This window comes from Pteropus medius, unplaced genomic scaffold, assembly GCF_902729225.1.
Source record: "Pteropus medius unplaced genomic scaffold, Ma_sr-lr_union100, whole genome shotgun sequence".
Taxonomy (NCBI): Eukaryota; Metazoa; Chordata; class Mammalia; order Chiroptera; family Pteropodidae; genus Pteropus; species Pteropus medius.
In genome coordinates this window covers 16,789,341-16,805,142 of record NW_024355205.1, presented here as the reverse complement: position 1 = coordinate 16,805,142, position 15,802 = coordinate 16,789,341, and the positions used below count along the sequence as shown (strand labels likewise).

The window sequence follows — 15,802 nt, the reverse complement described above, 5'->3', positions numbered from 1 at the left end:
GTGCATACACACACACACACACACACACACACACACATATATATTGCATCATGTGTTCACCACCCACAGATTTCCTTCCATCACCAAATATTTGACCCCTTTTGCCCTTATCTACCTCCCCGCTCCCCTGTTCTCTCTGGTTAAAGACTATTTTTGAAATTAGCTGAACCTTCCCCAACTTATCTTGTCGACTCCTTTCCCATTACCTGATGACTTTTCTAAAAGGTGCTGATCTTCTTAAGCCCCCAAGCCGACCTACATGCCCTTTGCACTTAGTGGATGGTGCTTTCTCCTACCTCTCTGAGAAAAGAGAGGCTATCAGGCATGAACCCATTCAAAATCTCTTTTCTCCTTATCCCGTCTGAAAACAAACCTGTGTCCCCATTTCCCCCTCTTCCAAATCTCAAAACCTTCTCAACCCTATATCACCAAATCTTCTTCTAATGTGTGAAAATGCTGAGACACTAACCCACAGCAGATCACCAACCTCCACCTTCCCGTGCCTAACATGCCACCAAAACTGTACAGCAAAGGACACCACTAACTTCCACTGTCAAAAACCAGATCGGATACTTAGTCTTTACCTTACTTTACTCTTCTGTTGCATGGGACACTTTTGACCCTTCTTTTCTGATACTTTCAACCCTTAGTCCCAGTGGCCACTTGCACTAGTCGGCCCTGTTTGTTCCTCTTGCTGTTTCTACTTCTAAATGTTGGATTGCTTACATCCTCAGGCCTTACTCTCTTTTCCACTCCTCTCTCTAGGTAATCTCATACGCTTTTGTGATTTTAACTACCATATACAAAGCTCAGAATTATGGAATCTATCTTGCTCAGATCTTTCCATTAAATTCCAATATCGCTATCAATTAATAAACAAAAATGTCCACATATATGTTGCAAAGTCATTATAAAGTCAACAGATGGAAAACTGAACTAATTAATGCTCTTCTTCTCAGATTCCCAATAGTATGTGGTGATGCCATTCATTCATTCCAGCTCTACTTCATTCCTTACATCCTACTTTTCTTACCAGGTCCTGTTAAATTTATGTCTTTAATATCTGTTTAACTGTCTTTCTCACTTAGCCCAAGCTTTTATAATCCTTCCTTTGAATCAATGCAGTAGCCTCCCCATCATTCTCTTTGCTCTAACATCCCCTCTCCTCCCCTCCCAAACACAGATGAAAAATATTTTTCTCCTACTGTTGCCCAAGCAATGTTTCTAAACCGCAAGTGTGATCATCCCACTATAGGTATTCTGTAGCTATTAAAACCCTTGTTATCCAAAGCTAACATTGGAATTCCCCACTACAGCCCTCAGAACCTTTATGACTGATCTGAGTCTATCTTCCCAGCCCACCTGATTTGTCATCACATTTTACCCCACAGCTTACCCTTCATGTCACTTCTCTAAAACGTCTATGATTCAACTGTTGGAATTATCATCCAGTACTATTGATTCTAATTTCCACCCTTCATCTAGACTGTGAGCTCCTTGAAGACAGACGCTATGTATTATTACATCCATGTCCTCCAGGAACCCAAGGAAAATTTAATAAATGTTGGCTGATTGATAGGCCATGAAGTATCATGAAAACAAATAGTTATCCTGAACTACTTTTGCTACTATTAAATCAAAAATATCTTCCTAGGGAAACTGCCGCTTTCATCACAATTTTGCAGCAACCAAAGGAATGCTTCCCAACTGCAAGCTCACGGATCTCTCCCTCCTGATTCAACAGGAAGGAGGAACCAGAGAGGATTATGAGTTAAGAATGACTTTACAATGAGCAGAAAAATGGTTCTGGTTAGTGCGAGTGCATTTTTTTCAGGTCTCCACTATTTATATCAGCCTTGAGTGACCATCTGAAGGACACGTTCGCCAACACAAACCGGAGCTCAGGGCACATACCTTCCACGCAGCGACAGCCCTCTTGTAGCACCCGAGCGTACATGTCCACTTTGGACTGAGAAAGGAGCTGGTCCCCAGTCAGGTACGTGTTGTGAGAGGAAGCAATGTAGTAGTTGCACAGGGGCTGATCCATGTCCTGATATACTTCATGATGCAGTGGGTTAAATATGTCACAAGCAGGACTACGCATGAAGTTCGTGAAGCCTTTGGAAGAAAGAGAGAAGGAAGTGCTACAGCTTTAAAGCATATGTAACAGGGACAAAAGAGCTCAAAGTGTGTTCTCAGGGATTATCTGAGTTACCCTCAGGACAGCCTTGGGAGGGAACACTGGGCCAATGGGAGACTTGTTCCAGGTCAAACGGATAGCTGCATATGACTTTGGGGAGTAGCAGTTTAAAACTGTAACCTACAGAAAAAGACTTTTTAAGAATTTTGACTGAGTGGGGAAAAGGACTTCCTGCAAAGCCATTCGGTAATTACTGAGCTCAAGCTACGATTATGCAGTGTGACCTAATCGGTGACTGATGCAGAGTTAAAGCATTATTTATACTAAGTGGTGTAATGATCAACTAAGAAGCTGCTAATGGCTAGCACACTTACTAACTGAAATAGTGCTTAAAGGGTTATGTAGAAAACCCTGCCATTTTTTCAAATGCCTGAGTTGAAGAGGCATTCACTAATATATGAATAAATACATGAATGACCCATAAATACCTAAGTGGGATGGTTATTAGGGTAAATTGTTTCAAGTCTTCAAGAATCATGTGGTAAAACTGTATTTGTAATTATCCTCCGAGACTGGAGAATTTCCTCACGCCCTTCTTGATGGCCGTAACTTAGAAATCATGTTTAATTCCATCTTTTAGGGCCACACCAAGGAAAAGATCCATGTCTTAGTAATTAGTCCAAATTAGTTTATTTTCTCTGGTTGTTTTTAAAGTGGTTTTTAATAATATAAATTTTAAATTTTTCTTCTCTGTTTTAGTTATCCTCTACCTCAGGAAGTAAACACAAACTCCCCTTGCCCACACTGAGCCTGGAAGTGGGTGAAATAAGAGGCCAACAATCAAAAATGGTGAGATACACCCTGGCTTTGGATGGTCTTGAGGGCAACAGGGCACCCCAGTGGTCTTTTGTTAAGAATATCTGTATGTTCTGCTTGCAAGATTCTCCTTTTAAGTAGAAGCCTGCCATTTTTTCCCCTACATATTTTAAATGCATATAATTTAGCCATTCATGCAGCTATATTCATATATTATTTCTAGTTAAGATCCTAAGACCTAGATTCTGAATATAGAACTGTGGGCAAATAATTTAATTTTTTTGAGCCTCGCTTTCCTCACTTATAAAATGAGATAGTTGTATTAAAGAAATTTGTGGTTCCAACAAACCTCTCCATGGCTACCAACTAAGCAAAACTAGTTAGTCGCCGATATTTTTTAAGAAGCATGTTTACTTTCAAGTCACTAGTTTCATAGATTATTTATTTTAAAATTGAATTTCTCTTTATAAAATGATCAGGTTAGGACTATTTCCAAAAATTAGCCATTTGAGAAAAGTCCAAATATCTCTTTGTATCTTTCATACATAGTGGCATCGAGTTGACTTGGTATGAGTCAAAAATGTATATCGTCATTGCAAAAGTAAGAGAATTGGCAATATCGTGGCATCTGCTTTGCAGGAAAAAATATGTGTGTGTATGTGGGGGCAGGGGGTGGCGGTATTTGAATCATCAGTTATTCTGTAGATAGCTCTGATTTTTTTTCTCCTAAAAATTTTGCTAGAGTTTAACTTACTGAACTGAATTGAAAAATGAGAAATTAAAAATAGTTTTTTTACCTTCTATGCCAAGAACATTTTTTGCCTTATTTTCTTCTGAAACTTCAAATTTCTTTATGATGTCAAGACAATAGTCTGTTGTCACATTATTCATCTAAAAAAAAAAAAAACCCAGCATTAGTAGAGTACCTGAAATTTCATGTTTCTCTACACTAAAAAAACAGCATACTGATTTTTCAAGCATTCTTGACACAGCGTAAAATGGTTAACTGAACAGTGTTTGAGCTTAATAGTGTCACAACCACTTTATCTTTGGAAAGTGATCATGATCAATCTTCCTTGCACTTTTCAGATTTAATCAGCAAAAGCAGATTAGATTTCAGAAAACATACTTCAACTACTAAATATGCTCTATGAAGCAATAAAAAATAAAATCAATAATCAATGCAACCGCATTGCCAAAAATCCACTCACTCGAAGCTAGTAGGTGTCTGCAAAACTAGTGTTTTCTACAAAACACTGAAGGTTGCTAATCATAAATACATGTTAAAAGAAAATGATTCCCTACCAAAACAAGTGTTCTAGGTAAACCCACCTGTGTGTGTGTGTGTAACTATACATCCTTCCCCTGAAGCACGAGAGCAGCCTGCCATGCTAATTCAAGAACACAGAGGTTAGGAAGAAAAAGTAAAAACCAAAGGCGATATGAAGCAGCTGGCACAGCAAGAGATCACTCTGGAGCTGGCCTGCTTGTGTTCAACGCAATCAGCTCATATTACTGACAGTGTGACCTTAAATGAGTCATTTACCTTCTCTGTGGCTACCTTATAAGGCAGCTGTGAGGATTAAACGAATTGATATTTGTAAGAACGTGTGGCTCCCGAAAGCTGGACATGCTAGTGTTACCGAGCCAGCCTCAAGGTTGCTGTATGAACATCACGTACTTAGTGTCACTGGGAAAAGTAAACTCTTCAGGAATCATTTCTTTAATTAAACAGCAGCATAAAGGATGTGATATTTTGATCGAAAATCCATTGATTCTCACAATTTAAGGGTGACATTTAAAAGTACTGATGAATTGTGATAGAGGAAGCTAATCATGTGAGCCAGTATTTCATATTCCAATACTTTTGAAAGATTCTATTATCTCTTAGGTTGCATACTTATGTTTTAATAAAATCTAATTTTTCTAAACAGCCTATTTAATAACAGTTAAGCTTTTTGCAGGGGGGGTAATAAAGCTCTGTTATGCAGCTATTTTTTGCCTGCCTGAAGAAGCACAGAATGCTTTATTCCCCCCAAAAACAAGCTGCATAATGGCTAATCCATCCTTTGAGTGAAATTTATAATTCTTACTTTATTCAGAGGCCTACACTACCAGATAACACCTGAAAATACCATAAATTAAACCATGCTACCAACGAGCACCTCCACTGATCCAGTCAGGCTTTGAGCAGATCCGTAATTTGCCTGCTATAACCTACAGAGGTTTATCGCATGCAATCCAAAAGATAATATCTCACAAAATAAAAAGAACCAAACTGATAAAAATTATATGTGCCATGGGAAGACTGAGTTTACATTGCAATTATTTGGCTTATGAGGCCATTCGTTCAGAGATGTACGGGCCTTGAACTAGACTCAGGAAGTCTACCAGGAGCCCATGAGATCTAAACAAACAAGAAACTTATCCTGGGATGGAGCTAATTGCAGATGAGTAAGAACAAGATACTAGTCCAAGATACAAAGCAGGATGTGCTAACAAAATGCATCATATTTGAAAAGTGTTCATTAAATTGGTGAAAATATTAGTAGGCATTCTGGGAAGTCACAGTTTTCTAGGTACTATGAAAGAATTAATGGGAAATAATCCACTTTCTGCCCTAAATTCAAGTATTTAGGATTAACTCAGTAAAATACAGTAAAGCCTCATAATGACAACTGAAATATGAGTCGATCAGCTCCTATCCTTCTCCCATCCCTGTTCTTATTTAATTAACCTCTCCACAGTAAAATCCTACATTTTACACAATTGAATTTTTTAGACTTTACTTAAAAAGTTATATTGGGGTTTCACTGAATGAATGAAGGTTCAATATCGGTTAATGCTCTTTATTGTCCTTTTTCCCCATGTTTTGCTTCTCATTTGACATAGCTGGTAAGGTAAAACAGAAACACTTACTCCCTATTTCCCATGGAGTTCATTTGGAAGTGTTATTTGCTATCTATCTCTGAGTCACTTGCTGTCTCTAATGTTCTTACTGTTCAAGGCTGTTGGCTCTAAAATAAGAACTTAAGGAAAACTTGATTTATATAAAACTTGATTTTAATAATGGTTCTTTACATTGAATAACATGGTCAGTGTTGTGCAGTTTATAAAGAGCTTTTATATCCACAATCTTAAATAGTTCTTACAACAGTCTTGTAAAGGTAGTATTTTTATCCCCATTATGTAGAAAGGAAAACTGATACTAAGGTTAACTATTTTAATCCAAGTCACAAATCCAGTAAGAGGCAGAACCAAGGTTCAAATTTCAACCTTCTGACTTCAAGTCTAAGTTTTTCTTTTATATTGTATCTATTCTCTGGGTGCTTTTCTTTATTTACACTGAAAACTTGAAATGCTTTCTTTGAAACTGGTGTTTCAATATAGCTGGAACTCCTGAATTTTGACTTTTAAAATTTTTGCAACTTTCAAATCAGTTACTATAATTTGACTTCTTTGATTGGTCCAGGTTGAACTCCATTCTTTTTTCCTTGTTTATTATAGTTCTTTAATCTCATCCCAAAGAGAAAAGACTAAATAGTCCTCATATTAAAGGTCAATCTACTTCAGATAGACTAGTTGTAGAAACCAAGGTCATGGATTTATAAAACACTTGTGTTCTGACACCAATGTTTTATTCTCACACTTCTTTGTAAGTCTTCTAGCAAAGCTGTTCAAGTGAGTGCAAACTTCAAAACAGTCGGAGGGAGTAAATAATTATAATTGATATAGTCATGATTTCGAAACACACCAAACACAAAATCTTAACAGAATTTTCAGAGAATTTTAATATTGCTAAGCTTTTTAATTTGCTTTTGTCAAAGTAATGAATTCATAATTAAATAAGTCAAAACTAAGATACCTATGACTAAAAGCAGAACGCCCACGCCTAATACCCAGAATCACAATCTATAGGCAAAAATGCCAACATTTCTAGATATGTCTTGTGGAAGGAGTCTTTATATTCCTAATAATTATGCAAATGATGCTATTATTTTCTGTTTTATATGCCTTAAATATTGTCTATTAATTTTTTATGTGTTAGATAAAGACTTAGCTCTTTGGTGCCAGCAAAATTAACTTTCTCTCTCTATCCATCCTCCCAATATGGTTATAACTTAATTTTTATTAAATTATTCTCTGGTGTGTAAATTGTTTTTATCTATGCAAAGGTTGAACATTGAATCTGTTGTATAATATGATTTTTTCTTCTTTTACATGTTTTTCTGATTTAATTGCTGTGATTCTTACCTATTTGGTTAATTTTAAATGACCCTATCACAGCTTCTTACTTATGACTCTAATGGTCTCTCAGTATTATTTTTCACTCATCCAAAGGCAACAGGTAATCCATAAATAGCATTTTTCCCCCTTGAAAAGTCCTCCTTCTTCAGGTTGGATGAGTTCTAGAACTTTTTTCAGCTTTCGCCCTGACTTCCATCTGTCACTGTCAAAGAGCATTCGAGAAGTAAATTATGTATTTCTTGTATGCGTTTGTGTGTGTTGTGTTTTTTTATTCCACACATACAACTGGTTAATGGTTTAGCCAGGTAGAAAAATTCTAGGCCAGAAATCATTGCCTCTGTGTTTTCTGTCTTCCACATTTGCTGTTGAGAAGTCTGATGCCATTCTGATTCCATTCCTTTTCATGGGACCTATTTTTGTTCATTAACTTAGTTAGTTCTTCTCTTGATGCAAGCTTTTAGGGGTTCACTTTATCCTTGGCATTGCAAAATTTCACTATTACTTGTCTCTGCAATCTTTTTACATTCACTGTGCTTGGCACTCAGTGAGCCCTACCTATCTGTTGGTGCTAATCATTTCTTGTATTACTTTTTTGATAATTTCCTCCCTTTTATTTCTTCTTATCTTTTGCTGTAACTCCTGTTATTCAGATAGTGGACCTTCTGGATCAATCTACTGATTTCCTTATCTTTTCTTTCCATTTTCCATTTCTTTCTTGTTTGTTCTACCTTCTCAGCAATTTTCTCAATTTTTGTGTTCTACACCATTTAATAAGCTTAGTTCTCTGCTCTTTTCTTCCTCTGAATCTTTTCTCTCAGCACCTTCTCCTGCTTCATGGCCACAATTTTATCTATTTCTCTGATGTATTAATGTCAGTTTTAAATTTTTCTTTCTCCCTGCATTGCCTCCAATTCCTCCAGCTTTCTTGATTCTATTTGTCTTGGTTTCTGTTTCTTATAGTAAAATATTTCCTCAAACATGTAGACTCCTTGGCTATTTAAAACATATTTTTTAAAACTGGCTATTTAAAAACTAGGCAATAAAAAAATTGGTTGGAAGTTTTGTATTCTTGAATAAGGTTTAATGACTCCTGGGCTTCACTGTGGAATTCTCTGGCTGAACTATTTTATTTGGAGACTCCTGATGTAAGTATTTTTAGGGTGTTTTTCCTTTGGATGGTGTGTTAATTTCCTAGGGCTACTGTAACAAATTATCACAAACTTGGTGACTTAAAACAACAAAAACATATTCTCTCTCAGAATAAAGAAGAAAAAGGGGCAACTGGTAGACCACCACAAAGAGATAATGTATAGATCAGAAAAACAAAGTTACAATAAGAAGCCCCTCTAGCATAAGATCAGAAAAGCTCCGAAAAATCTCCTAGAATTAACCCATCTACAAGCATATTTTAGCTGAAAGCATTGCATAAATAGAAATACACTTTAGACTTATCTCTGAAGGTAGCATTTGCTCTTAATAAACTAGAAGGGTGCTTCAATATTCCTGTCTTCTCTTCCTCTCTTCTCAATCCATAAGAAACAAAAAGATAACGAGAGGGTAGAGGCTTGCTAAGAAAGGTCGTCAAGGGGGTTAGGGGAATCATTCAATCAAATGATCATTCAATCAAATGATCACTTCTGAACCAAAAGTCTGAAAAGGATTAAATACAAAACACATTCAGCCCCCGTGCCAAGAAATGGATAGGAACTCTGGAGGAGATATAAGTTGTTTTTGGCAAACAAGGAAGAGCGGGGAAGAAACAAAAAGCCTCAAACAGCCCTAGTACTTTGGAACCACAGACTGATGGATTTCTGTGATCATTATCTGTGAATACAAGAGAAACCTCAGCCAGCTGGCTTCTTGCTAGCTTATTGCTTAACTGGCATTTCTTCGCAGACATAAAAGAATGAGAGTTTCATAAAAGAGTGAGAGTTTCCCTTAACACATCCACATTTTAAGGATGAAAGTCCTAATCAAACAGCACTTGGACCTGTCAAAGACATAAAATCAATTTTCAGAGAGCTTCAGTGAAATGAAAATCTGACCTGTGGGCCAATGTTTGATTTCACATAACCTTTGACAGCATATGTGGGCAGCAGTGATATTTCACTTCACAACTGAGTAAATCTACAAAAGCTGAATACTCTGGTGTCTATACCAACCTTATGCCATCAGAAACAAATGAATTACATACTGCCATATGGAATGTCATATTGGCTCAGATTTGTTCCTTTGTGAACATCCCATTTTAAAAGTTCAAACCTCACAAAATTCTTGACTAAAAAATAACTCTCTTGCTGCATATTTAGATCACAATGAATTTTTCTGTCTTTTAAAGAATGCTGAAATGAATGACCTTATAACTTTTTTTCTGTACACAATTATTTTCTTAGGATAAATTACTAGAAATAAAATGGATTGGTAAAAGTATAATAAATTAAATAACATTTGATAAATAAAACTGTCTTATAGAAAGATTATACCATTCCACAACTTCAACAGAAATATAAGAAATGAACATCATGTATAGTAATAATTTTTTTAACCTTTACTAATTTGATAGGTAAGTCTCTTGGTTTTCATATTTTCAAATTACTAATGGACCAGGAACATTTTTCATAGATTTATTCACTTTTTAAAAATTTTTATGCTTCAAACATTCTGCCCATTTTTCTATTGGGTATTCATTTTTTTCCTCAATAGCCCACAAGAACAATATCCATATTACGGAAATCCATGATTTCTCTCTTTTATATGTTGCAAATATTTTCCTAGTTTGTACTTAATATTAATTTTTATGGTGCTGGCTACATTGGATCACATATAAACTTAAAGTTTTAGAACATTAATATTTTCCTTTATGGTTTATGCCTCTTGATGTATCATAATTTTTAAAATTTCTTTCAGGTTATGCTCATATGTAGTTTCAAGCTAATTTAGAAAATTAAACTGAATACAGGTAATCATCTGCCAGGGGCAGATGTCACGAAATGCTGCTGTCAAGAAATGTTGCCCTCTGTTTTTCTCAACTAAAATTTACTGGTCAAATGTCAATATAACCAAAAGGAGGGAAGATGCATATGTCTATTAGCAAGTGACATCCACTATCAATGGATTGGGTTAATTCCGCTAGCCTAATGAATCTGAAATCAGTAGCTTTAAACATTTAAAATTTTTCACACTGCTGTGCTTCTGAATATCTCTGTCAAAGGGCTTTCCCGTTCATCATTACAATCCAACTTCGGATTTGATAATGTGAGATAGGAAAGGTAGACATCGGCTCTGCTTTGTGCAGATGAGGAAGCCAAGGCTCAGAGACAATGCTAATTGGCCTGCCCATGATTCTCCAACCAATAAAGCTTACAGGGTGTGGAGTATAGGCCTTCAATGCTCCTGGTCTATTGTTCTTTCCACTGTACTAGGAAGGGGTTTTCCCATGAGAATGGGGAAGTAGTGATAATGGCAGGAAACAGAAGAGGAGAAATGTAAAAGGGCACATTCTTTAGGCCAAAAAAAAAAATCTTCTCTTACCTCTTTCCTATTTTCTACCTGTCTTATAGCTAACTTTGGTCATGGAGAATCTCTGCCTTTGCCAAATTATCAAGCTAATTAAAATGACAGTTAGATAAAACATTTTGCTAACACTATCCAGCTTAATCCTTAAAAAAGCAACAACAAAATTCATAAAATCTGAATCTGTTATTCCCAAAATGTATGTGACTATGGTAATGAGATAAAGTAAAATATTACCAGGTCTAGTGTCTTTTTTTCTGACACCAACCAAATCTCTGATTCTCTGACACTAACTGGATGCATAAACTACCCAGGGTTGGCATTAGACTCCCAAGGTTAATGACTCAGGCTTCCAGACAGTCCCCAAGCCAGATGCCAGCCACAAAATAGGGGTTTGGGCTATCCCCATTTCTGCTTGGCCTACCACAAATTTGGGGGTTCCATCAAAAAAAACAGAACTGGACAGTAGTTAAAGCAGTAAAAACAGATTTTAATCACTAACTACATACTGCAATAGGGGAAAAGAGAACTCAGTATACAACTAGTTCAATTCCAAATACAGGATGGACCAGTGGGGATTTATAGCCAAGGAGTAGGGTAGGGATCAGTGGAAGAAACATCGTGGAGAAGACAATTCTAGATGAACTGATCTAACAGAATTCTTGTTGAAGGCAGGCCAGGGCAATCAAATATCACCTGGGGGATAGTGGAGAATGAGGAATCTCTATAAGATACCAAAGGTGATCAGATGGGGATTCTGGTTAAATTGACTGAGCAGCATTCTTGCTACAACTGGACGCTTGAGGACAATGCCCAAGACCAGGGTCTGGTTGAAAAGGGGCTCAGAAGAGCCTATCTAGAGTTTAGTCAAAGAGAAAGTCTTTATCAGTTCCCCTGACTCAATTTCTATAATTCACTAGAATGACTTAGAATTCAGAAAGATGCCTTACTTACTATTTATTAGTGGTTTATTATAAAGTGGAAGAGATACACAGGGCAAGGTAGGGGGAGTTGTATGGCATTCTCTTGCCCCCTCAGAGCACCCCCACGCAGCACTTCTATGTGTTCGCCAACCAGGAAGCCTCCAAACCCCGTGGTTTTGAGGTTTTTATAGAGGTTCCATTATGTAGGCATACTTGATTAAATCATTCCTGCCATTTGCCACAACATGTTTAAAACCAAGAGGAATTGCGCTAAATGAAATGTCAGACACAGAAAGATAAACACTGCATGATCTCACTATACGTGGAATGCAAAAATGTCAAAATCATAAAAGCAGAGAGTAGAATGTTGGTTTCCAGGTATGGGGGGGTCAGGAGGAGAGGGGGAGAGTGGGAAGAAAGTTGGTCAAAGAATACAAAGGTTCAATTATAGGGAACGAATCTGGAGATCTAATGTACAGCACAGTGACTATAGTTAATGTTACTATATTATATACTTGAAATTTGCTAAGAGTTGATCTTGAGTGTTCTTGCCACACAAAAATAAATTGTAACCACATGAGCTGACAGATATGTTAATTTGCTTGACTGTGGTAATCATTTCATAGTACATATAGATATCGAAACCTCATGTTGTATACCTTAAATATATATGATTTTTATTCATCAAGTATACCTCAATAAAGCTGGGGAAAAAAACAAAAACAAAAACAAATCTACTTTAGTGAGAAACAGAGTCTAAGGCAATATTTATAAAGCAGTAGGACAAAACTTACCTTATTATCGCAATTCATCCTACATAGTATTAAAATTAAAAGTCTTATTTTAAATACATTTTGGGATTCCCTTTGCTAATCAGGACTTAATTTACTTACTCTTTTCGTATGACCAAATGGCAATTTCCCATCAGAATTATCAATAAATAACTATTTTGCCAGTTAAGAATTACATCATAGTTAATAAATACCTAGCAATATAACTAATGTAAAGAAAACATTACCATTGTATCTAAAATGGAACACGAGTTACCATTCAACTTTGTGAAAAAATACACGTAGCCATATTCAACATATTGAAGGTAAAAAATGTATGTGTTCAATTTATCACTTCCTCTTTAAAAGCTGCAAGAAACATTTTAAATAACTCAAAGATAAGACTTCTGAAAAAAAATCTTTTTTAAGATTTCTGTGGAACTGTGATATTTATACCTCTATCCTAAATTTAAAGTATATCTACATCCAACCCCAAGAGAAACCCATTGTATCTTTCACAATTTTTTTCTAAGTAAACATTCAACAATCTAATACTACCTTTTGATCCACCTTCAAAAACTGGGCCAGTTCTTCCACAGTTAGGTGATCTTTCTTGTCACTGTAGCTCAAGAGCAACAAATAAAGGTCCCGTCTCAGTGACATCATTTTGTAAAAAACACAGAACTCTTCAAATGTCAAAGTTCCCTGATTTTCATCTGTATCAGCTTCCTGAAAGTGGCATAGAAAAAACAAGGCAGTTTGAAAGTCTGAAATAGGAAATTCCGTACTGGGAAATAATATTTACTATAAAAGGCTAGTATACATTTCACAAATGGTAAACACACATTCTTTTCAAGCACACATGGATCAACTTTAAAATGGACTATATATCATCAGGTTGCAAGCAAAGTTGTAAATTATGAAGAATCGACCTTATAAAAACTGATTTTACTGATCACCGTAAATTCATAAAACAAAGAAAGCTTTTCTAAAAAAAACTATGCCTGAAAACAACATAATATCTTCTAAATAAGAAACTGAACGCATGCATTCTGGTGTGATGAAGTTAAAGCAGTAGAGGAAACTTGAAGTTTTCAGTTTATTAGAAAACAAGGTTGATTAAAAACAAGTAAGCTAATAATTCAACTCAAAACCTAAGAAAGAATTTAAGCTAAAGAAAATAGAAAGAAATAAATTATAAACAAGAGCAGAAAGCAAGAAATAGAAAACAAATGAATATAAATCGAATGTGAGTGATTCAACCAAAAGCTGCTGTTTCGAAGAAACTAATGAAAAAGAAATCTTGAATAAGACTAATCATGAACAAAAGAGAGAAGATATATTTAACACATAGTGAAAATACCAGTCTCTCTCATCATCTTCTGAACTGCATTTTAATCAAATGTAACTTAACTATAGCAGAATCTCTCCTAATTTTGCATAGGTAGTTCAGTGTTCTTACAGTCATCAATATCATTGTTCCCTCCCTGCTTTTCCTCCATTTAAGTCTGAAAAATCCATCTGAACTGATTTGTAGTTGAAATTATTTATTTCTAGCAACTATTGAGCAAGCATCTTTCACCATGTTTCTTCCTTCTAATTGGCTAAAAATTTTAACACCACAAAACTGTTATTTTCAAATATATAATGAGCAGCAAACCCATTTACATGAACTTCATTCTAAGTGTACACAGTTGTAACTGAACAAAAACTGACAGGGAAACACTGGCATTTTGAAATTCGTGGGATTTGTAAAGTAGTCGCAGCTGTTATGTGGTTTTAAACACAGGTTTGAGAATCAAAGTGCGCATAAAAATCTTTTTTTAAACTTTGCTAACTTTGGGTCAATTATTAACAAACACTTTAATCAATATTTAAATCATACGTAGTTTCTTCGTGAGGCTGATTGCTGTTGCCTTCTGTCATTTTAAAAATAGAGACAGATGGGTCTGCACAACATCAGCAGTTTTGGTGTTTGAGGCTCTCGGTTGTAGAATCTTTGCATCCTAATGAACACTGGAGCTAGATCTAATGTTCACATTTCTGCCATAACTTTGTTTCAAAATATCTAATCCTGACACAGAGATGAAACATTTTTCAAGACTTCTTTATAACTGCCTAAACAATTAAGAGTAGTAAAACTCTGAGGTTTAAACCATAGCATCAAAGATTTCAAAAGAAGCTAGCCCTATCTTCCTTAAGATTATTTTTTTAAAAATCAATTGAATCTTGCACTGCAACGAAAAGGCAAAAAGGCAAAAAACTAAATAAATAAATAAATGAAAATTCTAGGAAGGCTTTAATGTCTTTAGCAGAAATTCATTCAAAAATAATTTTTTTAAGAGAATTTTCCTGAAATAATACTAAGATCCTTGGTCCTATCACCTCCGCCATGAGCACTTACAGAACCGTGCTAGAAGCAAGACCCACGCAGACATGTTCTGCATACAACAGGCCCAAATGCTTCTCCACGCACTTCTGGCTTGATAAGTCTTTGAATCAAAGGTCATAAAAAGAGACCCTTAATGTTTTCTTAAAACTTCTCTAAAGTATTTACTTTGAACCCATAGACATTTGACATAAACATTTTCTGGTTCACCCTCTAAAGGTGTATTAGAGATAAAAGGTGTCTGAAGGGGAAAAATATAGAAGTAAAAATAATTTAATATCTTACATTTCTGCATTATCTTACTTTCAAAAAGTACCAAAGAAAACATTACTTTTATAGGTATAAACTTTGCCCTCCTCTTTAAGCTCGGTGTCTGTGGTTTAGCCAGCAGCTACCTCTTCAGTGCTATGAACACCCCCTACAAAAAGGATCAGATTGGGAGGTGCAGCTCACAACAAGACAAAAACAAGATGCCACGGAGAGTGCCGGGAATGTGGCAAGCCTTTTCATAGTTTAAAGGACAATTCACTCCATTTGTGACAACTCATTTCCCATCCAAAGCCCGTCACTCCATCTCTGGGGTTCCTTCCATAGTATTATCTCAGTCCCTCCTTTTCTTTCCTTTCTCTCATTTGTTCCTCAGTGCAATGGGACCAAGTTCCCCACAACACAAACCATCTCCAGCCAAGAGTTTCCAAGGACAGGACCGTTCCAAGAGGTCAGATGGAAGCCAGCCTCCATCTTCCATTTACCGTCGCAACTCATCCCTCATGCTGTTTCTGCCCTTACCCCCTTCAAAGGCAAGTGCTTAGAAAACAAAGGAAGTACGAAACATTAAAAATCATGAACTATCACCCTATATACTTATTTTACATGTACAAAATGTCACCTACCCAGCCACTTAGAAAATCATTGTAGAACATGGATTGTGCATATCTCTTACCTCCAAATTAGAGCCTTTCCTAAATTAATATACTAGTAATTACTAATTATCTAACATTGT

At 35.9% G+C, this 15,802-nt stretch overlaps 1 protein-coding gene across 12 annotated transcripts in view; it reads right to left on the bottom strand.

The window, feature by feature from the left end:
- PLCH1 (phospholipase C eta 1) overlaps positions 1-15,802 on the bottom strand; it is a 201,525-nt gene that overhangs the window by 55,069 nt on the left and 130,654 nt on the right. For all 12 annotated transcript variants that reach the window (XM_039857833.1, XM_039857841.1, XM_039857842.1 and 9 more), the window contains 3 exons: positions 12,969-13,139; positions 3,754-3,847; positions 1,915-2,118 (listed from right to left, as the gene is read on the bottom strand). In XM_039857833.1, the coding sequence (XP_039713767.1) occupies positions 1,915-2,118; positions 3,754-3,847; positions 12,969-13,139 (469 nt within the window). The remainder of the gene's footprint in view (positions 1-1,914; positions 2,119-3,753; positions 3,848-12,968; positions 13,140-15,802) is intronic.